Source organism: Onychostruthus taczanowskii, unplaced genomic scaffold (assembly GCF_017590055.1).
Source record: "Onychostruthus taczanowskii isolate IOZ18803 unplaced genomic scaffold, ASM1759005v1 scaffold4, whole genome shotgun sequence".
Lineage (NCBI taxonomy): Eukaryota > Metazoa > Chordata > Aves > Passeriformes > Passeridae > Onychostruthus > Onychostruthus taczanowskii.
In genome coordinates, this window is record NW_024501459.1 from 1,480,196 (window position 1) to 1,505,285 (window position 25,090).

The 25,090-nt window shown below is 38.9% G+C and overlaps 1 protein-coding gene across 9 annotated transcripts; it reads left to right on the forward strand.

Annotated features, from left to right (window-relative positions):
* Positions 1-1,260: 1,260 nt before the first annotated feature.
* On the forward strand, positions 1,261-23,518 carry PPDPFL (pancreatic progenitor cell differentiation and proliferation factor like). 9 transcript variants are annotated; one of them, XM_041412528.1, is made up of 7 exons: positions 1,333-1,546; positions 16,235-16,307; positions 19,071-19,192; positions 20,288-20,382; positions 21,345-21,434; positions 21,518-21,617; positions 22,044-23,518. In XM_041412528.1, the coding sequence occupies exons 4-7, from the start codon at positions 20,328-20,330 to the stop codon at positions 22,054-22,056; spliced, it is 258 nt and encodes an 85-aa protein (XP_041268462.1). In that variant the 5' UTR covers positions 1,333-1,546; positions 16,235-16,307; positions 19,071-19,192; positions 20,288-20,327; the 3' UTR covers positions 22,057-23,518. The 9 variants fall into 9 exon arrangements, with proteins under 9 accessions (XP_041268458.1, XP_041268461.1, XP_041268456.1 ...); XM_041412526.1 differs by lacking the exons at positions 1,333-1,546; positions 16,235-16,307; positions 19,071-19,192 and adding exons at positions 19,234-19,311; positions 19,578-19,663; XM_041412524.1 differs by lacking the exons at positions 16,235-16,307; positions 22,044-23,518 and having other exon boundaries at positions 1,261-1,546; positions 21,349-21,434; positions 21,518-21,569.
* The last annotated feature ends 1,572 nt before the right edge of the window (positions 23,519-25,090 follow it).

Sequence of the window (25,090 nt, forward strand, 5' to 3'; positions counted from 1 at the left end):
AAGAAAAACAGGGTCATCACCAAAGATGCTGCACTCCATCATGTGGCAGTGATCAGCCAGCCATTACAGAAAGCTGCTTGTGCACTGCTTTTTGCTTGTTTTCCTGTGCCACAGCTTTTTCTTGTGTTTCAGCCTGGCTTTAATTTCCAGCTTCAGATAACAACATGTAAACAATCATCTCTGTAGATGATCAGCTCTATCCCTCATCTTTAAAGTTTGGACAGATCTGGGCAGAGTCCAATCCTAGACTCTGGCAGAGCTGTGAACTTCAGATTAAAGGGAAAGGTAAAGGTGACTATGTTCCAGTACTTCAGAGTTACAGATGAATTTATTTTAATATATACATATATATAGGATGAATAAATGTGCATTAAACTGTAATTGCACCTAATGAAATGGAATTTTTTTCAGGAAATAGGTACATTATAAGAGATAAGGGTTTTTCCCCTTGAGTACTAAAGAAATATGATGTGTAAAAGCATACTTCCTATCTACACAAGCATGGGAAAGAACAGAAAACTGGTCTGGAAGGGATCCAAAAAGTTTGGTCAGACTATGCCCTGCTCCAAAGCAGAACAAGCTCTATATAAATCATCTCTGACAGATGGCTGTGTTATGTCCTTCTCAAAAGAAACCCCAGTGAGGCAGACACTATAGCTCCCTGGGTAGTCTTCATTACTCAATGATCTTTCCATTAGAGAGTTTATCTCTGGCTGCAGTGCAAGACCCTGATTCTTTTTCTGTTGTTGTTCGACCAAGATTAGAAAAAGAGTCTTATTCCCTTTCTCTTTGCAACGAGCATGTGCTGCAGAAGAGCAGAACACTCTTAGGAGAGGGCTCTACACAGGGAGACTGTGACATGGGCCACACTATTTTCCCAAATCCGGCAACTTTGGGAGGCCTGTCCAGTTAAACGCATGTAATGAGGTATCTATCTTTACAAGTTCCTGAACAGAAAGGTAAAGTGTTCATTGGAACCTTGCTGGTATGTGTCCCCACGACCTTTCCCTGTGATTACTTTTAGCTATGATCCCCCAACACAAGCACACAAATACTCTGCTCTCTGTTCTCCCCCTGCCCTGGCCACAGAGTGGGCCGCATGCAATGGATCACATTAGTAGGGCAGGGTCACTGAGCCTGCTGATCTGTGTGTTAACTCATAACACAACCAAAGCAAACTCACACCTTTCCAGGGCTGCCTATTTTAGTACTAAAGGACTGCTTGTATGGGGAGCTTAGTGTGAGGCAAGTCAGGAGATAGGCACGGCAGTCATGAGCTGCTCCATAAGAAGGATCTGTGCAGGAAGCATGCGCAGAACATCAGGAATGAAGGAATGCCAGGCTGACTAATTAAAAGACATCTCCCTGTTTTCCTGACCCAGTTATGGAGCTCTGTGGGTAACAGCATGGAAATCAGACCACCATGTGCCTTGGGTGACCTGGCAGGAGCTCAGATGCAATATGATGCAGAAGAGACACAGCACCAGCACAAGGCTGTACAAGGAGACAGCCTGGCGCCCTCTTGGCTGCAGAGCCTTGTGCAGAGGTAAGGCCAATCACCCTGACTCCCAAGAAGAAGCTATAGATCTTGGATATGAGATTCCCTTAATTAGTGAGTCCATGAACAAGTGGGTTCATAAAGGAACAAGGCCTCCAGGAGAAGAATGAGTGAGGGTCTCTGTACATGAAAGGTAATGCCCTCTAATTTCATATATTATATCACTTTTCAAAAATCTGATTTCATATGTTGGCCCCAAAAGTACTTTTGTGTGATGCAGCTGACTTGACATCAAGTACGGGGCAAATTATTTCAGTATGAATGTACAGTATGGAGAAAGTGGATGCTAGACCTAGCACACTGATGTCCCCATGTAGATGTGCCCACATAGGTAAATGCTGAATTTAGTTCAAACATGTTTTTCTTTCACCTGATATTTTATCTTTCTTCTTTTCTGCTTTTTTCACTGTGTTTCTAACCAATCTCAATTTCCTCAGTGAAAGGTAATGGTTCAATCTTTCACATGTGATTGAAATTTGAGACTTCACCCTTCCTTAATATTAAAGGTAAACTAAAAAATTAGAAAAGCACACAAATTTAGGTTTAATGCCTTCTCTAATCTAATCTTAATCTTCATCCTTTAAAGTTTGTATGAGTCATAAAACTATGTGCTGATACAAGATAATTTTAAGAACAAGAAATACTGCTGAGTGGTTGAGTCAGCAGGTTTTGTCCTAACAATTAATTTTCTAGCTTTTATGCTTGCATCCACATTAAAGCAGCGAACACATTATTCTGCCAAACAATCCCCATCCCCACCAACTGAATTAAAAAAAAACCAAGTAATGAGCTAGGTAGACCTGTGAGACATGCACAGGCATACACATTTCTTTCAGAACCCTTACAGTATCTCTTTTACTTCTATGCATACATCAATATTTTGAATACATGACATTGTAATGAAAACAAGACTCATGGTTTGCAGTAGGATTCTAAAGCTTCTTAACTGAAGAAATTTGAGATAACACTTAAGTGTATAGTGTCTTTAGCCTATGGATTCTGTTCTTTTGTTCTTGAACAAGTCTAAAAACATCTCTGTGTTGATAGACATGTAACAGACACCAGAAAACACAGAAGCAGTTCATCATATTTTAAATATAACCATTCAAATGTTTACAAATGATACTATTCTATCAGTCAAAGAGTAGATTTTTTTTCCCTCAGAACATGTATATTTTATGAATGTAGAAGGTTGGCATCTCTATATGTAAGAAAAACATTCCTTATGAAAGTTTGGCTTTAAATACATCTTCTCTTTGACATCTGGGCAGAAGGCTGAGGGAGAAGAGTGAGGGTTTCTTTTCATTTTCTGTAAAGTACGTTGCTTTTCTCTGGCAACTTGCTGATTTTAGTCTTATGGTAAATTTCTTAAATGTCACTTGTATTTATGAATAATTAAAAAAATATATCTATGTGTGACTTTTCAGCATTTAGTTTTAGGGTGGAGTGTATATGTTAGAATACATAAATACAGAGAGACTATGTTAAGAGAAAATTTTGTTGCTACAATATGGTATTTTAAAAAGACTTACACAGGCACCTAGGGATAATCAAAATGGGAGAGTTTTCCTACCACAGAAAATAATTTAAGGACAGAATTCTTCCAGTGTTTCCAGCAGCAGAGATGCGTTCTTTCTCAGCTTTAAATCCAACATCAACAAACTTGGTTAAGCCATTAAAATCCACAGAGGTTTGGTATTCTTCATGTTGCTAGGAATCCCAGAATGTACACATTCTTAAAGCAATATATTTTTGAGACATATCCCATTGGCTTCCTGTGAAAAACATGTTAAGAAGCCTAAATTAGAGAAAAAAGCTCAAACTGTGGCTTCCAGCCACAGAGGCAAAGAGCCTTGCATGAGGCAGAATGTAATTAGGAATTTGCAATACAATGATGCTTAATACCTTCCCAATCTGCAGGCTAATCAGGATGGTGCAGATCATTTATTCTGCAGGCCTGATGTAGCCTATAATAATAGGCTAAATACCTTTGGGCAACCTTGTCCAGTTTGCAATGGCTCCTTTTCTTATGTCTTTTGGGACGTGGTTGTTGAGTCAGGGAATAGTCCTGAATTCTGAAATTGTGACTGTAACCTTGACTCTTTGTTTGAGGGTAAATACTCCTTTTAGTCAAGACTGCAATGATGTATTGCATTCTGGCTTTTAATATTTATAAAACCCTTAGACAAAAGGTGCTGCATATTGCAAATTTCATTCAGTTATAAGACTTTTCCCTGAAGCCTGTTTTTTTTCACTTAACCTGATCAAGAGGATTTTAGTTGAATTAGCATTTGGTCTGTATGTTATTATTAATATATACCAAGAAAAATATCCTAGCTTGTTTTGCCTATTTTCATGAGGGCTTAAACTGTTCTAAGCTGCATTAAAGAAACAGCTTAGAAATAAAATGAAATTATTCATTTTCCTCATAGTTGTGGTGAGGTCCTGAAGCATGTTAGCTTAATACACGTTAAAATTCCTTGGTTAAAAATTAAATCAGAATATAGTGAGTTTGTAGCAAAGAAAACAAAAAAAAATGGGATAGAAAATGCTTTAGATATGTCCCACGATCATGAGCATTCTGTTCAGAAATCTGAACTTGTGTTTCACTAAATGTCAGAGGATGTTGCTTGCACATAGGATTCAACTTTCGATGTTTTCCTCTTGCTGTTTTCACTGTATTCCTTTGGGTTACCTTTGCCCTACAAAAGGCTCTTGGTTACTACATGCTGTAGTATACGTGAACAGCAAATTAAAAGCAGAGGAACACATCTACAGCACAACAGTCTATTTTAGTAGCTAGTAAACTGGGGTAAAGGTTACAGCTGGTTAGCAAATATTTTGGCAGCGCATATAAAGGAGCAAAAGGAAATGCAGAGTGCTGAGCTTTGCATTATCAAAGGCTTTTCAATCTGTATTCGTTTTTAAACACCATAAATTGCTTGGCGTGAACATACAGGCATAAAATAACATTAATCATGTTTTTTAATATGAAGGCTTGAAACAAGGAGTTGCTGACACAAATCTTTTGAATGCAACTCCACTGTTACATATCTTAAATGGAGAAAATTTACTTTTGAGCTATATCATATCAAGGCAGCTGAATGCTTTGGCTGGAAATATAAAATAAGATGAACCAATTTATTCCTGTTACTCCTCCTACGTGTGGTTCAGCAGAAAAAGGATAATACTGTTTTAGGGCTTGACTTTACTGACTGGTTGTCTTAAATTACCCCACTTGAATAATACTGACAGGGTTTAATTCTAAGGAACATAAATAAAAAAAAAACAACAAAAACATGAGAGGTGGACAGACATGGTTTGAAGTACAGAAAATGGCAGTTTTAGCAGAGGGACCACATGAACTCCCCTCTCCAGATGAGCACCACCAGCATTCAAGTTGAAAACTGTCCCCTAATCTGCCAGCCTAAGTACAACCTTGTGTACAACTCATTCTGAAGTGCAAAGCATCCAGTATGGATGCGTATTCAGATGGGCCTTGAGCTGGCCTTGCACTTTGGGCTGACACTCCTGCCCAGACGGGACTTCAGTCCTGAGTGTGTCCCACAGAATGGGAAGGTCATCCTGCCTGCCTTGCAAAGCCAGGCTTGAGGCACCTCTAAGCCTGTCAGCCCATCTCATGGGCTAGTTTATGGGGCAGAGTATTTCACTGCCAGTGAATTACATAAGAATTTACAATAGATCATGGAACATGTATTCATTATTCGTTTGATGTTCACTGGACACTGTTTTAGTCAAGTCAAGTTTTCCTTAAAGAGCACTATGTAGAGATGACTCACAGAGGGCTGGGCAAATAGTAGAACTATGTTTATGTCTGAAGAACAGGGATTTCCAGGGTAAAATTAGTGCTGTTTCCTGTTTCTCAGAATTCCAGTGGACTTTGAGCAGTGCAGGATGTAACTTGGCATGCTCTGCTTCCAGATGCTCTAATGCATATTTGCTCTGTTTCTTCCAGCAATCCCCTGTATCTCATTCACCTGATGCTGGGAAGAGAGGCAGGAGAGGTTACAGCTGAAAAGTACATGATGTTGTTTTGAACACATTTTTGAAAGATGGAGCAATATTCTGAACTTTCTCACCAGCTTAGTCTCTCTCCAACTGAATTGATGCCAGGGACTGACAACAGCAGTCCTTGATGCAAGAGAACCAGCATTTGAGGTTTGGCTCAAAATAAAAATAAAATAATTTTAAAATTATTTAAAGAAGTTATAAGCTATTTAAAACTTAAGTCCTTTCACCTTCCAAACAGATTTTCTCATAATTACAATCATATAATTTTCAGCCAATCCATAAAACATAAAGCAACTGCAGACTCTGAATAAATAGGATCTATAGGCCAAACTACACAAAAGATGTACACTACCACAAGAATTCAGCAGGTATTTTCTTCCACATGTGTCTTTGAAAGTTACTTCCTAAAGAAGCTCAGCACAGAGTCCATACCGAGTTTTATCGTCACCATGTTTTTACCTTGTTTCCTGACTTGAGGAAGCATGAGCACTGAAAAATACTTCTCAACAGCAACCCAGGATGGTTTCAAAGCAAGGCATGGCAACAAATGGTTTTCCCTGAAGATCTATCTGCTTGTGGCAGTTGGTTTTTCTATCCTTTGTATAGTTTTAAATTAATTTAGCAGGAAATTTATGGATTTTGACAGGTGAAACTCTGTTCCAGGACTTTCTTCTCAATGAGGTGCAAAGACAATAACTAAAGAAATCCAAACATTGGTATAAAAACATCTTTCCCACCAAAAGTGGTAGAAAAGGCCAGCCTTTCCCTTGTATCTGTAGCAAAAATAAATATACTTCTCAGAAAAAATGGTGCATAAATAGTTCAACAGAAAATTATCTAAAGCATCAGCTAGGTGATAGGGTGGACCTAGCAAGAGAATTCAACTTTTGAGGACTACAACAACAAAGTCTTGCTTTTTATCTCACAGTAGTAAAACCAGTACCAAGTAGATACAAAGGATCAAATTTAAAAATATGTAGTTTTGAGGGTTCAAAACCTTTCAGAGGATGGTGTAAGTTTTAAACTTCTGATACAGGGGTTAACTTGGAGTTACATTGGTACAGAGGGATTGCCACACAGAAGTGCTAAGTTCACACGAATCCTTTATGAGATGAATCAAATGGAACAAAAGATGCCTTGCTGTGCTGAGCACTAGAAAAAATGTACAACCTAAGGTCCTTCCTGTCCCTGTGGAGCCCTACAGCCCTGCCCTGCAGAGAAGTCAATGGTGCAGCCCATGACTCAGAGTGCAGAGCCTGCAGTGGTACTGGGTTTACAGTGCAGGAAGAGCACTCTGGTGGGATTCCTATGAAAAGTTTTGGAAAGTTTCTGAGTTTTTCTCATGAAAGCTGACCATGCGTATTCTGTTGTGTCAGAACTCAGCCAGAAAATGTTGCTCTTTTAAAGTAAATAAATCCTGTCAAAATCAGCTGCTGCTCCAGTTGATGTAATTGCTAGAATAAGAAAGGCTCCTTTCTTGTGTATCAGCTTTACTAGAACTCTACATGTGCTTAACAATCAACAGTGACCAAAAGTAGCAAAAGATACCACTCTAGATGCCATTGTCCATAAATTAGAAAACTGAAATTACAGGAAAATGCAGGCCAGACAGAAAAGTGGCAGGGTCTCCCTCTTTTGCTGCCTTCAAAATGAGATCAGGTGTTTCCTGAAAGATATTATTCAGCCAGAGAGAAGTCTTTGCGCACAGCAGAGGACAATATCCTGTGGCTGATGTTGTACAGAAGCTTGAATTAGTTTATTTAGTAGTCCTTAAACTCAATGTGAAGCTGAAAAAATGCAAGGGAAAGCAAAGACAGCAATGAGGGGAGGAAAGAGATAGAACATTTCCAGTCTTATAAATCAGAAATTAATCCTCTGTCAGCAACAGTTTTACATCAATGGAACAGCAGAGCAAGACCTACAGACAGCTGTGTTAAAAAAGCCTTGCAAGGGAAAGTATAGCATTTCTCACACCTGAGGCTCTGCAGAGGCTTTCAGGAAGGGAAAAAAAAAAGTTATAATATGCAGCTATAAAGGATTTTTTTCTTTCATAGTATGTGAGGCAACTTAGTATATATTTGGATGTGTATAGAAAACTGCGCTGCATTTCTATGCTCTTCCTAGTATCACATGCTCTGTGAGAAATTTTTTTTTCCTGCTGCTGGTAGCTTATAAAACATTGATAGTAAAATATGTGAATAGTGCTGTAAATACTGCAAAAAGGATTCTAGTGCATGTTGCAGAGAACCAATAAACAGCCAACAATGTATGGGTAACGTGAAATGACTGGCTGCTCTTCCACAGTGCTCTAGGAAAATTGTGATTTTCAGTTACGATCTGTTCAGTCAAATTAAAGTCTGATGACTGCCTCAAGATGTTCATTTATCACCCAAAATAAATCAAACTGAGAGAACAGGCAACAATATGTGATTGTATTCAAAGGCAACGCATCAGGACCTATGGGTAGAATTTCTAGCAGCAGTCAGATAAAAGTGGCTGGAAATAAGAGTACAACAATAGATCACATCAGGACAGGATATTATAGAATCTCAGCTTGGTTCATAAATATAAAATAATGAGCTACTGCTTTCATAGTCTTACCTGTCAAACTGTATTAAAATACTTGAAAAAAAGCTATTTTCAACTGCTACAGCTGAAGATTTGGTAAAAAAAAATTAACAGATTATACTAAATGGGTACACTGGCTTTTTTATTTTATGTATGCAGACCTGAAAACAAGAAAAATAAAGATAATAGAGTATGTGATGCTAATTTTCAGATTTTCTACCTGTAGCAGATGTGTGCATGGCTCAGTCTTGTGTGCATGCATTGCCTTTGGGTTCTCAGCCCACGAGAGTGTGTTAAGCACTGGCCTTGCCCAGGGAACACTGAGCAGGCAAAAATGTCATCATCACATCCTACATAGCACAGCTGAGAGTGCTATCCCCTGTGAATACAGCAAAGATGTCCAGGATGGTGTAGATTTTCACCAGACAGGAAAATAGCAGTTGGTGGCGGCCTGCAGATTTTCATTGCATCCACAGCCACAACAGCTTTACTGACACCAGCCTGCTGTTCCATGGGTCTAAAGGAGTCTGGCAGAAATGGCTTTCAAGAAAAAATGCCCATACACTTCTAAACTTGGAAAGTGGAAAGAGAAGCAGGTGTGATACCACTCCAGCACTGAACAGTTTCTGAGAAGGAACCAAAAATTAGCACCAGGAGGGGCTCATGATGCATGTCCAGAGCTATTAAGACTTGGCAAAACTGAGTTTGATGGTGCATCTGGCATGCTTTCAGTGCATCAGAAAATCAGACATTCATTTGGTGTTGGCACAACTTTTGAAGAGCATAGCGAAGGAGATCCAGAAGCTGAATGGCCTCCAGAAACCATCTGGGAAGATGGGCTTTACTGTTCTTGAATCTGGAGGGTACCTGGAGCTTTTTTGCCACCTCTGTTGTCCTTTGACAATGTCACAAGCTGTAGCTTGCTGTAATAGAGTGACCACAGCGTGGATGCTGTAAGGCAGCAGCAGGCAGTGATCTTACAGGTCCTGTAGGTCTGGGCAGGAGCAAGAGACATCTTTCAAAGGAGACAGAAGAGCTTGCATGATTGCAGTCACGGCCTTGAGGGCTTCATCCTTGGCGCAGCACAGCATGCCTGCAGCAAACTAAGGGAACTGCAGACACAGACAAGGCACTGCAGCCTGGGCCGCCTTCCTGTGCTCCTGGGAAGGGTGCTGACAGGGGTTAATTCTGCCTGCTTGTCTTGCAGCACTGCAGATCCATGAAAGAAACAGCTGAACAGGTAAATATCTGCCTTTGTCAGGTTTCCACGTAGCTCAGATATGTGCATATATAAAAGGCCAGTGCTAATAGTGCATTGCCAAACTTTATTACAGAATTCATAAGGTTCAAATACTTGCTTTCAGATGTTCCATTCAGTAAAAAATAATAATTAAAAAAAAGTAAAAAAGTGAGTTCTTTTATGCATGTATTAAGAATGTACCTTTTTTCTCTTAAAAAAACCAAAAATGAAAAAATTTACTTTAATGACCCTTTGGCAAGATGCAAATTTACAGAAGGTGGAATTTGAAGCCCTAAGGCAGCCAAGAGATGCTCCTTTCCAAGCTGAGCCTGCTGCCAATGCAAAGAACAAGGTGAGCCAGATTTCATTTACTACCTGGAATAGTACAGCAGGGAAACCACAGGGAGAGGTGTTTACTCACTGGTAACACAGATGCTTCACAGGCCCTCTTGTGCTTCTCAGGTGCTGCCAGTGCCACCCTGGTGATTCTCGTGAACCCTGCTCCTTGGGCAGACACCTGCACCAGTTCAGTCTCCTGGTTTTGAGCTCCAGTGTTTGTAGTGGGGGGTGACAGGGCCAAACTACACGATTTACTCCTAATTTCTAAGCTTACTTAACTATGGCATAAATGAAAGTGTTGATGTGGATTAAGTGCTTGAGTTTAAACAATTCATTTGAGAAACCCTAAATAAACAAGTCAAGGAGAAGGAAAGAATGCTTTAAAATTTATGAAACACTATCCATTACAGAACTATTAAATTTCCCATCAATTTAAAAACCATAAAATCACTCACACTTTAATACAAATTTCTGTTAGAAAAATATTTTGTGACTATATTTTGTGAGAAAACTGAAATTCTGCAGTAAGATTTTCTGGTCTTTTTTTCTTATTTTTTGTACTTCTGACAAATTAAAGAAGTCATTATGGTCTAATAGAAAAGGATATAATTTTGAACTGGGTAACAATGAAAATTAATGAGGTTAATGAATTAATGGAATTAATTAATTAATGGTTAATAAATGTATCTGAAACACTGCTTTCATATTCAGAAATGTTATTTGGTTCAGGTGCCATTTTATGCCTATACTATATGTACCACACTTTCAGACAAATAAAAAAATAGAAAACTCTATTTGTGATAGAAAAAAATCATATTAATTATGTGCAAAATGTGAATGTTAGAGGATAGGACTTGTTGGCTTTTAATTTATTGCTGACTAACTTCCCCTGCTCTATGTACCTGTTTTGATTAATGCAGAATGATCTTGTCCACATGTGCCTGAAATTCCGAATATTGCAAATCATACATAAACAAATATACCTAAAGATTTAAACTATTAAATCTGAGCTGCAATTATTTGTGAATATTTTGTTTAACAAGCTAGTTAGGAGAAAAAAATCCATTATAAAAAAGTTTCAAGATTTTATGGAGTAAAATTTAAAAAAAAGGTGGGATTTTGAGAATTAATCTCTCCAACAATATTCATAAAAATAACTTCAGGTGTTTGGCATCCCTGGGTCACCCAGACGAAATTACAGGGATAGAGCTCTGCTGTTAAACCAAACAGTACCTGAACCCAGATCCACAGAAATATTTAGAAACAGTTGTCTTGTATTCTGCTCAGGCGCTGGTCCTTCCAAAGGCTGACAGCACCAGGCTGGTGAATTACAGAGCAGATGTGTGAGAGTTGAAGCCAATGCTGAGCAAAACGACTTTGTTCTGGCAGCTTGCCTGACTTTAACCTTGCTGTGCACGACCCAGCTCCAATACCAAAGCTCTTTCAGGCACACAGAACTACTGTTTCCCAAAGGTGACTTACAAGAAAACTCTAGGTAGAATGGAAAACTGTTCTTTTAAACAATTATTTCTCAAACTGCAGGCCAGTACCTTTTTGGCAGTCCTGAAATGGCCTGAAGTGGGTTGGTCAAATATGTGGCAGCAGTTCTCTCTCAGGGTAGCAGCATCTGCTGCATTAACAAGTGAGGACAGCCTAAGACCGTGGTTGCAGGATTGATAACCACCTTAAATTGCGGACAGCAGTTTATTTACTCCAAGGCAAAGGTGTGAATATGAACACTTGTAGGCAAGTATAAACTCCTCTCTCTTGACTGATATGGTTCTAAGCTGCTGAAAAGTCTAATTGAAGGTAAATGAGATGAACCAAATGGAAGTGACATTTTCAGATTTGTATAAAACAGTCCTAGATGTTTCAAGATTCTCTTGCTGAGTTCAAACAATCTATTCTCTGCATTTGTTCTGACAGTGATATGTGAAATTAACCCAGCACTTCTCACAGCCCCTTTTACTCTTGCAAAAGACAGACACATGTCCTGTATCATATCCTCTAGAACATTTCATATTACTAACAATCAACTAATTGTTTACAGTTTTATTGGAGTAACTGTTTCACCTTCTTGCTCTGTTTCATTATAAGGCTTGGTGTGTCCTACAATGCCTTTTATAACTTTGATGTACAAACAGATTTGGTGATCTCCTTTAATTTCGCAGTCTTCTATAACTTGCTTTTCTCAACAAAATTCTTCAAATGCACTAGGCTGCATTGTCACAGATGCATGATAGGAAACAGGAAGAGGAATGGAGGGAACAAATTAGCAGTAATCATAACCTCTGTCACATACATAATTATTTAGTGTACCTTTTGATTACAGCTAATTCCAGTATTCTGCCAAAAGTCAACTTGCATTGAGAGTGTGAAATACTTTCCATTCAAAGTGTATAAAGGATCTGTTGGACTTGAATTCACTTGAGAAAATTGCAGTTAACTGCAATGCAAGCAAAAGGGAGGAAAAAAATGAATTTAAGCAGGGTGAGGAAAATGGGCTATGCACTTTCTGTCTGATCAGACTACTCATACCTGACACTGACCCTTGTAAAACTATTTTAAAATTGTTGTACTTCAGTAGGATGAAGATAAATGAAAAACTGCCTATCATTATTTTCACTGGTAAATCAGAAAATAGATAAACTCAACACTTGACAACTGATCTAGTGATCAGAAGCAGACAGAACACTGATCAAATGAAAATAATTCGAAAACCTCATTAAACTGTATCAAACTTTGACTGCACTATCAACTCTAATCTTTAGACCTTTGTCTATGTTTGGTTTTTCCATATCGGCATTTGCTAGGAAAACCTACTGTGAACCTAACCAATAAAATCATACTACAAGTATACTTGTGTTCCTGAAATTGCAAGGCTACAGGTAGGCCTCAGTTCTCATTTGTCAGGAAAAAAATGGACTAAACTTCTGCAAGTATGGAATTATTTAAACGATAAGAAAAGTGAAAGTCAAGGAATGAGATGTTTTTTGTCTAGCAGCTGTATTCAGAGTCGAGTCTAGTCATTCTGAGGAGAGGCACCTGTAGCAACACCAGTGTGGTCACACTCCCACTTATCTGAAGGAGATCCCCCCCATCAGCAGAACATCAGTGGCAATTCCTCTGATTCTTCATCAATTTTGATATGATTCAGCATCACAGGTAGTAGACAAACACTTGTCAGTGCAGTTTGTGTCATAAGAGCCGGAAGACTGGAGGAACACATCTCAACTGAGTTGGTCTTATTTAGAGTAAATTACTGTCTTTTTTGATGCACTCAATGTAACTCTGTGGTGAGAATGGTTTGTTTATGTCTTCTTGCTAGTGCCTTGGCAAGATACATCCTACAGATTAAGACACTCTGGATTGAAGGACCCCTTGACATATTTTATTTCATCATTTCATTTCATTTCATTTCAGTTCATTTCATTTCATTTCATTTCATCCTCTTCTGTGTTTCTTGAGTGTACTACTACTGTTTCAAACCTGTAATTCTAGTGGTTCAGTAGCAGTGAATATGGCCTCAGATCCCCATGTGGGAATGGAAACAGTATATCCTGACACAGACTAACCACTTGCTTCCACCTTCTAGTTTGATAGGATGAAGAAGCTCTTACTGTCTTTCGTCAGCTCCAGGAAATGCTGCCAACTATGCCTTCATTGCCAGTGAGATGAGTTCATATTTGGAGCAAATTCTGCTGGGATGCTGGGCACTTTTACCTTGTGAAGTGCTCAGCTTGGCTACCTTTCCTTTTTCATAAGGCAAATCGAAGTGCAGTGTCAGTATGTCATGCTTAGAGGATCAGCAATGGTGTCAGTTAGGATTGAGACTGGGAAGAATGGTCTCCCAAATAAGTTGCATGTCTGGCTATTTTCTCTCCTGTTTTCTGAATTTTTTTTTTTTTTTTTTTTTTTTTGGCTCCTAAATGATCACAGAAACACAGATTGGCAGTGCCTGTGCCTGTTCTCCTCTCTTTTTATTGCTGGTGTGTTGCATATTTAAGGCTGAAGGCCCTTCCTGGTTGTGTGAATAGGACTGTGCTCTGGCCCTTGCTGTGCTAAAAGACTTGGCACTGTGTGTGTGTGGAGGCAGCTTTGCAGAAGACTCAGAGAAAGACTTCCCGCCAGCAGCATCTGTGGAGATGGAAACAGCCACTGCCTTAGATCTAAAGAAATGTAATAACTGGACCCTAATTAGCCATCTACACCCAAATGTTAAACACGGTAGGTTTTCAAATGGATGCCTAGCAGAGTCATTTGTCTGCCAGTTTATTGGACTCTGGATCTTACACTAGGCATCGGTGACGTCACATTAAATTAACTAACCCTTGAATTAATGCCAGGGAACCTTGACAGGAGACAGAACATGATTGTCTATGCTATTAAGATAATTAGAAATGTCCTGGAATGGCTTAGAGCTTTCCCTGTTTTTTTCCCAAAAAACTGCCAAGCAGCTTGGGTTTTAACACAAGCAAGAGAGAATTCTTCATCATTTTGATTGTAAACATCTTATTTTGCAGTATAAAATAATATGCTTGTTGGCCATTTCTGTTGTCTTCAGGGCCAAAGAACGGTACTAAGCATTTTTAAACTACGATTTCAGATGAAATTAAGTGTGTGGGAGTCTAGAAAAAATGGCAGAGTCTCTGATCAGTCCTAATAGTGTTTGCACTTTTGAGGTCAACTGGTTAAATTTTGAGGGAAAAAGGAAACAACAAGCACAATGAACTGAGGATCAGACCTGACGTCCTGGTGTGATAAGTCAGACACAGCCAGCCTTCCTCCTCTGCAGGCTGGAGGGATTTGTGACTGAATTAAGGCTTCCATGTTTCTTCAGGTGTTGCTGTCACAACCTCACCATGTAGACGTAAGTCTGCCACACCTTGAGGATGTACAGTTTGCTCTAAGACAGCTGTACAAGTACACTTTGGCTTCTTAATTTTGGAACAGTTCTGCTCTGTGATGTCCTGGGCCAGCTCTGTTGCTAGGTTAATGGGAAATTTTCCAGCTGCAAAATTATGAATATGTTCTTCTTATTCACAAGTTGCCTGATTCTTTTTGCACCTCATGCTGCTCCATTCTGAGGATCTGGCCTGGTGACAGAACAACTAGTAAAGAAATGAGGATGCCAACATGTCTCAATTCTGAGGAATATTGTCTATGCACTGTGGGGCATGATGGGCTACTACAACTTTCTAGTATGCTTTTGCAGAGGTATCAGGTTGTGTTCAAGCTGGTGAGCCTCAGTCCATTCTACCTTCAAGGACAGAGAGAGAGTAGGTACAGAAGTGAATGAAGGAAGAGTCTGTGGGTGTACATCAAAATGCACAGTACTCTTTACAGCAATTTGAAAAAGTGGATGCTATTCAATAAAATGTTTGTTTTAACCAAAATGGACAAGAATATTAAAAATATGCAATTTGGCCCTGCATCTCAGTAATGGCTGTGAAATTGGATAACCAGCCAACTTTTCTGATCTCTATAGATCAATAAATTTCCAGGGACATATTAAAAAGGTATATAAATATGCCTAAGTTTCAATTTTGCTTTATTCAGTTACATTTCAATCAATTACATATTCTGTTTTGTAGAAATACAATTTATAATCCTTGTATTTTGTGATACTGGGAGCTTAAGTCTTCTTATTCAGAATACTTGAGAAACAAAAGTAACAAAAAGTCCAAGTATTCATAATTCTTCTGAGAAAGATGTAAAAGATGCAGCTTGCTGGAAGAAGTTTGTGCAGCTTGTTGCATTTGGATCCAAAGAAAAATGGGTTTCAGTTAAGTGCTAAGATAAAAATAAAATGACAAATGCTAAAATGTTTTTGTGTGAGTGTAGTGCTGCATTGGACATGAATTGGACTGCATAAAGAGAAATTTTTTGTATTTTAGCCTTTGAAAACTGTCATTTAACAGTAAATGCACAAAGATGTATTAACAATTTAGAAATGCAGTCTTTCTCAATGTTCTTGCCATGAAGTTTGTATGTAAAAGTATGCATTTTCCCTGCTTTCACTGACGTTTCTGGCAATGTGCATCATTCAGGGGTGTATTCCATGCACTCTAGAGATCAGTAGCTACCCTTTGCTTTCAGTATTCTCTCATCCAATATCTTAAATGGTCAGGAAAAAGTAATCTTTTTCTCTTCATCAAATGTGTTTCTTCATTTTGTTTTTTGCCAAGATTATTCACATTTGTAGTAAAGATTAAAAATAAAAACAATGAAAGAAAGTGCTGCAGCTCTCAGTAAACAATCAGTTCATTACTGGGAGTGGTCATTACTACAGAGCTGATGATTTGCAGTGGTGTCACACACTGCAGTGGTGAAGAAAATTTTTTCTTGTCCCTTCTGTGCTCAGGCTCTCCCCAGCAGCTCTACGGCTCCATGTATTTTTTGCAGGCTACATACAATATGTATTTCCATTCCCCTGCCATGTCTCACTCTGCCATTTAATTTTTCATCAATACCTCAATTCCTCTTGGTTTTGATAGATGAGCCCTGCATTCCTGCTGAGCTGTTTGGCTTGGAGGAATATTTGAAGAGCAAAATAAATGAATGAAAAAAGTAAGTGATGGCACTGGTCCTTGGAAGCAGCTAACAAACTAAACAGGTTTTGATAAGTAAATTTTGCATGGCAAAGTTTTTTTACTTCACATCGTGGAACTTTCTTTAATGCAAGCCTCTTTTATAGACTCTTTTCACAATTTGACTGAATAGGTATGCAAAATAATTTGTTGAAATAAATAGTGAATAATTAGAGTTACTAACAGATCCATGAAGGAAAAGATTCTGACAGTTCTCTAAAAAAGTCAATATACATCCATTACAAAATACTGCTCAGGGAAGTTTGTCTTCTCATGGAAAACTGGTACACAATTCCCTTAAAAAAAGAGTGATTTCTACTTTCTGTAAAAAATTGGAATGAAATATTAGCTGTGGATGGGTAATAAGATTAATTTTGAGATTAGCTCAGTTTGTTAGAGCTTGGTGCTAATAATGTCAAGGCTCGATCCCTGTATGTGCCATTCACTTACCAGCTGGACTTAGTGATCCTTCTAGGTGCCTTTAGACTCAGACTATTTTGTGCTTCTGTGATTTAGGAAAAGGTGCAAAATCTGCTTTTCCAGAGGCTTGTGGGGAGAGAATATTCAACCTTCATGCGCCAAAACGATACCTTTCTGCATGTTCATTTGGAAAGCTGCTTTTACTCAAATTGTTCACATCTCTCTAAACAATGTCAGAGGACCCATATTATTATACACAGGACACAGCCCTGAAGCAACTGTAGAATTTCTAATGCCACAGTACTCTTACAGAAGTTTAAGTGACACGGAAAAGTAAAAAAAAAAGTCATAAAAGTACACGGAAGTAAATACCCAAAACAAGTCCCCAGAAAGCACCAGGCTCACAGATGTTCCAAGAAGTGAAAGAGTAGCTAAGTTTATCAGATAAGCTTTTTTTAGTGAATAATTAACAGGTCAGCTTCAAAGTGTAACTCAATATAGACTGTTTGTTTTTCTTTTTGTGACAGTGATGTTTTGCTTTTAATGTACAATAAAGGGTTATATCAGGTAATCCTGGCACAATACGGTGGGAGATTGATCCATTTAATCAGTCATATGGATATAATTTTTAATTTCAAGTTACTTTCCGATAAATATCCATGTTTCATGGGATCACAAATAATTCAATACTGTGTCTATTTAATTGTTATGCATATACAAATGTTGTATTAACACTGTTGTTAAGGTCATAGTATTAGTCATTCAAAGGGTTGGAAATGTACATTTTGTAAAAACATTTTTACAAAATTGGGGATGATGTACTATTTATTTCATAGGGCCCCTGCCTCTTTCTGCATAAAGCATGGATATGAACTAAGTTTGTTATATTCAAGAGAGTATAGCATGTATTTAATACACTACTTCCATATTCATGACAGAATTTGAGAAGTGATGCAGCCAAGGCTTTCAGGGAGAAAATAATGGGTCAGTGGTTAAGGCAATTGAATGCTGTCTTGAAAGTTAAATTGTAACCTTGCCCCTGAGTTTGTAATTGATGCTTTGTGAGATACTTAATCGTAGGTAGCCACTAATCAAGTTTTTCAATGTCTGATTGAGAATCTGATTTATCAACACACTGAGTACTTAAATCTGGATCGGAAGTAAATGAGAGCTATAAGTGGGTAAATGAAGTACGGCATGAAGCAGTTATAAAAAAATAAAGCTCTAAACAGCTCTCATATGAGACATGTAAGATTTTTAGTAAATTTTATCTTATCTCCTATGGATCTCAGAATTCCCTCTTAGCTGAAGATAATAGCATGCCTTGGTTTTGTAGCAATACTTTAAAATAATTGTGCCAGTATTTTAGAAACAGTCTGCCAGAATGACCATGCACGAAAAAACACTGGGGAAACCTGCAGTTTTATATTCAGAGGATTCTGTATTCTTACTAAAAGAAAATTCAATAGATAGGACATAATGACAGATTGAGTGAGAGAAATAGTGGAAAATTTCTCAATAAATAAGCCCTTTCTATTCCAGTGCATTAAAAAAGGCTCCAAACCAAAAGTGGTAAATGACCAGGTATTCTAAATGATAAAGCCAAATTATACACATGCAGCAGTGAAACAACTGAAAATTTTACAGACCTGGTGTTCCACAGCTCCTGAGTATTTTGGTATGGCTCTGAAACGGATGGATGTTTGTGAGGCTTGCAAGAGAGATAATTATATCTGTTTACTTGTAAAATACAAAGCCTATACCATGGGCATGTTAGAGCCTAAACAGCTTTTCTGATAATGTCCTTGACAAACCAATGAACATTACCAAAACATTAAAACAGGATTTTAAAGCTGAAAGACAAAACCAGATACAATAAATGATAATGTTACTAGCTCTGTCTAGGACATAGTGCTATCACTACAAATGCCCACCCTCACAGCCCAAGAAGACTATTTCTTATGGGAAGATACTTCCTCTCTTTCAGGAATGGAGCTGACAATTCAAGAGAGTGCTCAATGTGAGGGCATTTATGGTGACAAAAACAAATGGGATGTTGCAGAAACTTATTGCCTTCAAATAGAACAAGACTGAAAACGGAAATTGATTACTAAGCAGGAAACAAGGTGACTGATACACTGAATTAATGACTAATAGTATTAACAAGCTAATACATTTAGATATCCATAAACCAGTAACTGCAACAGTGAGTACTACTACTCTTACAGTGCTTTTTTACATAACAGGATAAATGTATGGGGTAACTGGTGTTAGTGCTCGGTATGAACTTATCCGCATATAATTTTCTGTGTCTCTCTTGCAGATTTCTCAGTGGTGAGCCTTCAATCTTTGCCCAGGAAAGACCATCACAATGCCAAGACTCTGACAGCACATCAGTAAAAAGGCCTATGAAAATACACTCTGCTTACCTGCTACAAATGCTGTGTGGGTATTGTTTTAGAGGTGGTTTCCCTGCACGAGAGACCACCACAATATCAAGACTGACAGCACATCAGTAAAAAGGCCTATGAAAATACACTCTGCTTACCTGCTACAAATGCTGTGTGGGTATTGTTTTAGAGGTGGTTTCCCTGCAGTGTGGTTTACAGTCTCATAAACATGCTAGGAGCTATTGTGAGTTATGTCCTTATCATTTGAGATGGAATTCACTATTCAAGTAGATGTGACAGTAAAATCTTAGCACACACGCTCCACCTCTGTGTTCTTACCCACAGCTCCTGCTAGGGAAGAAAAAAAGGACAAAAAGTTTTGTCATGGAGCGGGAGCAAACCAAATAGCTACAGCTGTTTGTTGTTTTTTCTGTTGACAATTCTGAAAGGTGAGGACAAACACTGTTGGACTAGTTTTGCCATACAATACAACAATGAAAAGGAGCTGTGCATTTATCTTGGGAAGGTAAAAGTAGTTTTGTGATCTATCTTGGATTCATTCTAATTTTACCAAGACTGCATGATCACAGGTTTTAATCATTACCGTGAGAGTGGAGGTAATTCCTTTGCCTTCACTAAATTAGTGTATTTGCATAGCCACGTTCGCGTTTCTGAACAAAAATCTTTACCCAAACCGGCACCTGTTTGCTTCACCCCGCTCTTCCCATTCCCCACAGGGAAGAGATATTTAACGCAGCAGCTCCTAGTCCCCGCTCCAGCGATGCGCTCGGCACGACGGGCAGGAGCAGGGGCCGAGGGGGCCGCTGCGGGGACGCGGCCACGGCCGGGGACTGTCCCGGCCCGACCTGGGCGGTGCAGGGCGGCTGTGGCCAAGGTCTCCTTCCCCTGCCGTCCCCTCGCTCCCGTCCCGCCCGTGCCACCGCCCCCGGGCGGGGGGAGCCGCTGCCGCGCCCCATAAAGGGCGGCCGGGCCCGGCGGCGCTCGCTGCGCTGTGGGCCTCTCTCTCTTCGTGCCGCTGCACGGCCGCTCGCCCTGGGACACAGGTGAGCCGCAGCCACGGGACACAGCGGGGTTCTTCCCCCGCCACAGCGCGTCCTTTCCCCCTTACAGCGCGTCCTTTCCCCCGCAGGCTCCTCCCGGAGAAAGCCGGATTCCCGTCTGTCGCTGCCATGGCCTCCGTCCCGTCCGCCGGCTGCCTCCTGGCCAAGAACCAGTACTACAGGAGTGAGTGCTCGGCGGGGCCGGGAGCTGCGTGTTGTCCCCAAACGCACCCCCGCCCGTCTCTCCCCTCTTCCTTTCTCTCTGTCTGGGGAGCGCCTCGGGGGGAGGGAGGCTGAGCCCTCCAGCCTCTCCCGAGAAAGTGGCACTCAGGAAAAGTGTCAGAAAGTGTTTCAGGTGATGATGTCTGGATGAGCTGGAGGCAAGGAGTTGTCTTTGCCTAAATAGCTTTTAATTTATTGGAGAGTTTTTCATATCATAGAGCTTTAGTTTTAATGACCATCTGCTTCTGGCTATTAACCTACCTTTTTCTATTTAGAATTATTTATTAGGGTTATCATATATCTATATCTATCTATCTATCTACCTACCTATCTATATACATACACATATATGTATCTATTTAAAACATGACCTCAAAAAAGTGCTAGCCTAGCAAGTCATGCGGTTTCTATTTACTTCCTATTTACTTCCTATTTACTTTGCAAATCTAGACACAGTACAAATCAATTCAGATTTTTGTTTCTAAATATGTGAAATAATCACTGCTTTGAGAGTACACATGGCGTATTAGGATTCCTAGATCCACGATGGACACTAATGTGAGTGTAATATTTAGTTGTGTTGCGAGGGAAAGCATGGCAATTGGGTTGTTGTGGATTTAAATGTCAAAGGATGTACTTGCTTGTCTTGACAGCAGCGTGGCCATGATCTTAAACTTTGTCAGTGATTTCAGTGAAAGTTATGCAGACAGATCTCATTATGCTTTTAAGGGCAGTGTGAGTAGAGTGAGAGAGAAACTGATACAAAAGATCTTATGAAAACTGTAGTAGAACAGTTACACTCTGTAGCTCAGTGAAATTGTTTCCTCTGAGGTAGCAGCATGTCTGAAAAACTCCTGACATATAAAGAGTGCACTCTCTCAAAGCATTTTTTTTGTTACATGTGTCTCTGTTTTCTACAAACAGCAAGACTGAACTCAGAATCCAGCGTTTCTTCCAGCTCCTCCTGCTGTTTGGATGCTGTGAATATCACAGACCAGGACAAAGCATTGCATGGTATTGTTGCCTTCTTTGAAACACTTTTCAGTTTCCTGTTGGTCATCCAGTGTCCAATGTTGTGGGCTTTTCTCCTTTGGCAGGGTTACCAGAGTTAATTGATAAACATTGGTGGATAAAAAGCTTCTTCCATAGTGAACCCTCTCCACCAACTGTTGGCAGAAAAACACTGTCAGCAAGCAGGTGAGTCCTGGCTCTAAAACAGTGGGGATAACTTGCTCTGCTTTCCTTTTGGTAACAGTGTTAGCAAACAAGTCATAATCAGCTACAACCATCTGGTGAGGTGCAATGCTGTTTTGATGATTTAAGTAGAATATACATCAAGTGTAATGCTATACAACCTTTCCATGTTTTCATTTTAACAAATGAACTCATATGCTACTGCACATTATGCAGGTGGTAGTGCCTATTACTGTTTCACACTTATGGTGATGTTTATTTAATCATCTACCTCTACAACTTGCATAACCATTTATACAGTTTGGTCATTTTACTTTATGTTAAAAAGCTGATATGAATGCCTTCAAAAATACTTAGGCAGATAAATATATTTGAGGTAAATACAGTGAAAATTCTATTTATAACCTTACTTTTTATATATTTCTGCAGTACCAACAGTTGAAAAGGACAGCATGATGGCTTTTCTGGCTGAGATGATACAGACTTGTTTTTCCAAGAGGCTTGGGATCTTCCTAATGTCTGGGTTCAGCTGCAAGAAGAAAACAAAACCTTTAAGAGAGTGGAAAAGTGTATTTTCAAAATATTTTTTCAGTAGCTAAAATGATATTGCTTAATGGACATATCCATGGCCATATCCATGTGTTCTTTCCAGATTTGCCATAATTTGTGATGTCTCTCTAATGAAAGTTTCCAGGAGTAAACATCCTGATGACTTGAATAATTAGAGAAAGGTGACAGAAGAAATAAGACATCATAGATTTAGGAGGAAGAAGTGCATTGAATGACTTTGCAATAGGTGATTCAGTTAAGTTGCCTTTAAGACACCAGCTCTGTAGGCAGTTGCACTGATGTAAACAAGATTCAGATATATAATCCAGAGTAAGACTGCTGTGTGGCACATGTCTTTTATCCAGTATTTGTGTACCAGTTACAGGGTGTAAGTTTACAAGAATGCTTGTCAATAGCTTTGCTTTTAGAAAGCCCAATGACATGAACAAGCAATAGTCGGTTTGGTTTCTTTGATAAAGCAGAGTGCATACATCCCAGCTTCAAATACCCAGGTACCAATTTAATTCCTGCCTATGTATGCTGGTATTTGAGGACAGGATAGAGGAGAGGCACAAGAAACCAGTAATCCTAATGGAAACTGACCTCTTCCAAGGAGAAGAACTACCTTAATCAGAGCTGATACTTCTAGTTAGTTTTTAGATTTCTTCTGCCTGCTTTGTTGTGGCTTAAAGATCTACTTGTTCCTAAGTAACTAATTCTATCAATATTCTGCTGTCAGATTAGTTATGAAGGCTAGATCTGGCAAAGGATTCCACTCAAAATAATCACATTATTGTAGTTATCCAAGTGTACCTTTGTCATGCTTTTGAAATGCACTGTAACATTGCAATGCTGAAGACTAAATGAAGCTAATTAATATAATGATTGTTTATTCTGCTGGGCATGACTGAAATGCATCAAAGATTATGGAAAACAACAAGTATTTGGTTGGATGGTAACATTTGTGACAATTATCTATGCAACTTTTTGATGTACTGTCATTAAACCTGCTGGATATTTGTCCATCACTGGATGAACTAACAGTAGCAAACATTAATGTAGGCAACATCTTTTTATAAAGGCTAATGGTTGTCATGGTTATGCATAACTCCAAGGTGTATCAAGTGGTTGCTTCAGGGAGTTCACACTCTTGGTGGAGGCAATAATGGCAGATGACAACAGAAAAGAGAACAATTCTGAAAACATGATTTCAAGGGTCTTTAAATTAACTTGTGTCTTACTTTACTGCTATTGTATAGTTTCATCTTTGTCTGTTCTTTAAGTATACTTAGAGAATCTAAGAATGACTTTTTTTATACTAAGATTTTTTTTTATTAATAAAGATTTAATCAATATTTTGTCTGACTTATTTTTGGCCTCCAAAAACAAACTGGTGTTCCATATTGCCTGTAGTGGAGATGCTGTGTGGGTTTGGGTTTTCTGTTTTGAATGAGTATTTATTTTTCTTTTTTTAAAACAAAGTATTTGAAAAATTTAAAATCCCCTCAAAGTCTATGTTGTATGTACATCACATTCTTCCTTTAGTCACTTTAAGGTCTGAAGTGACTTGGGAAAGGAGTGCAAGCTAAGAAAAAGCCCCTACACCTTTTTCTATAAAACCATGTTGTAAAGGAAGAGAGCAAGGCAACACCATAGTTACAAGAAGGTGACTGAGACTCTCTTTGAAGATCTCTCTTGAAATCACAGAAGAAAGAGATGCTGTAGCCTTATTATTACACATGTGAAATACCAGATTCTGGAAACACCATGGAAAAGAAGTGGCAAGTTTCCATATTAGTCATTGAGCTTGAGCTGCTTCTGTCCTTACAGAGCCAAGTCTTGGGGTGCAGAACGGGCTTAAAGTCCCCTAAACCAAAACACAGTTATTTTTCAGGGAGTGGCGAGGGCAGGAAGGCTGTGTGTTGTTTGCTTTCATCTGCTTAGGCCCTATGAACAACGTGTTTTTGTAATGGCAACAATGTGATAGAAATCCCTGCTCTGGAGAGGTGTCCTCATGCCATCCAGATCCTCTTCTACTGTGATCAGCTCAGCATTTGGGCAGCAGCCTGCCAACTCAGAGTGATTTGTGCCAGTTCTTCAAAGTATGCAATGGGCCAGCTCCATTAATTAATATCTAATGTTGCTGTAACAAACTCCTGAGAGGATATGGGTAAATGGGACATGAAAGTGTTTGCAAAGAAAGGGCTGCAGGTTTTATGCCTCAGTAATAGGGAAATGTTAGTTTTCTTGATTTACATGCCAATTCAATGCTCCTTTGAGAGGAGAGGAAAGCCAAAATTTAATTGATTTAAAGAGAAGCTGAAGTAAATAGGAAGGGGAAGATATATTGTATAGTATAAACTTAGAATAAGAAAAACAGGAAAATAGTATGATTATGTGTGCCAGTCTGGACAAGACAGGTACAAATGTTTGATCAATGATTAATTGTAATAGAAAAGAAACCCTTTTTTTTGCTTTTTGCTGTTATAAGGTCTGTAAGTAGAGATCTATTTGAAGTTAATCTGTATATTGTTATCCATCCGGAAAAAAGTAAGTATTAGACACAAGAATTATGCCTGCATGTAAATACCAAGTTAGATCCAACTATCATAACCAAATTGGGAGTGGAGAGCTGGCCTTGAGAAAGATTTTTTTTTTTCTTTACCTTAAGCACATGTATAGCAATGATACTTAATAATATACTTCCATTTCTTTCCTAAAGGGAAATTTAAGTCATAGTGTCCTGGTCCTAGTAGTATCCTGTTTAAAAGTTAAAATAGAAGAAAATTCTTGTACCTTTTGTTTTGATTCAAGAAGGAGGAAATCTGCCTGTTCTGCACATTTAGAGAAAGAAATTCATAATAATGATTTTTTTCCCCCGTTGTTGTTATTTGGAAGAAATACTGTAAAGTTACATTTCTTTCTTG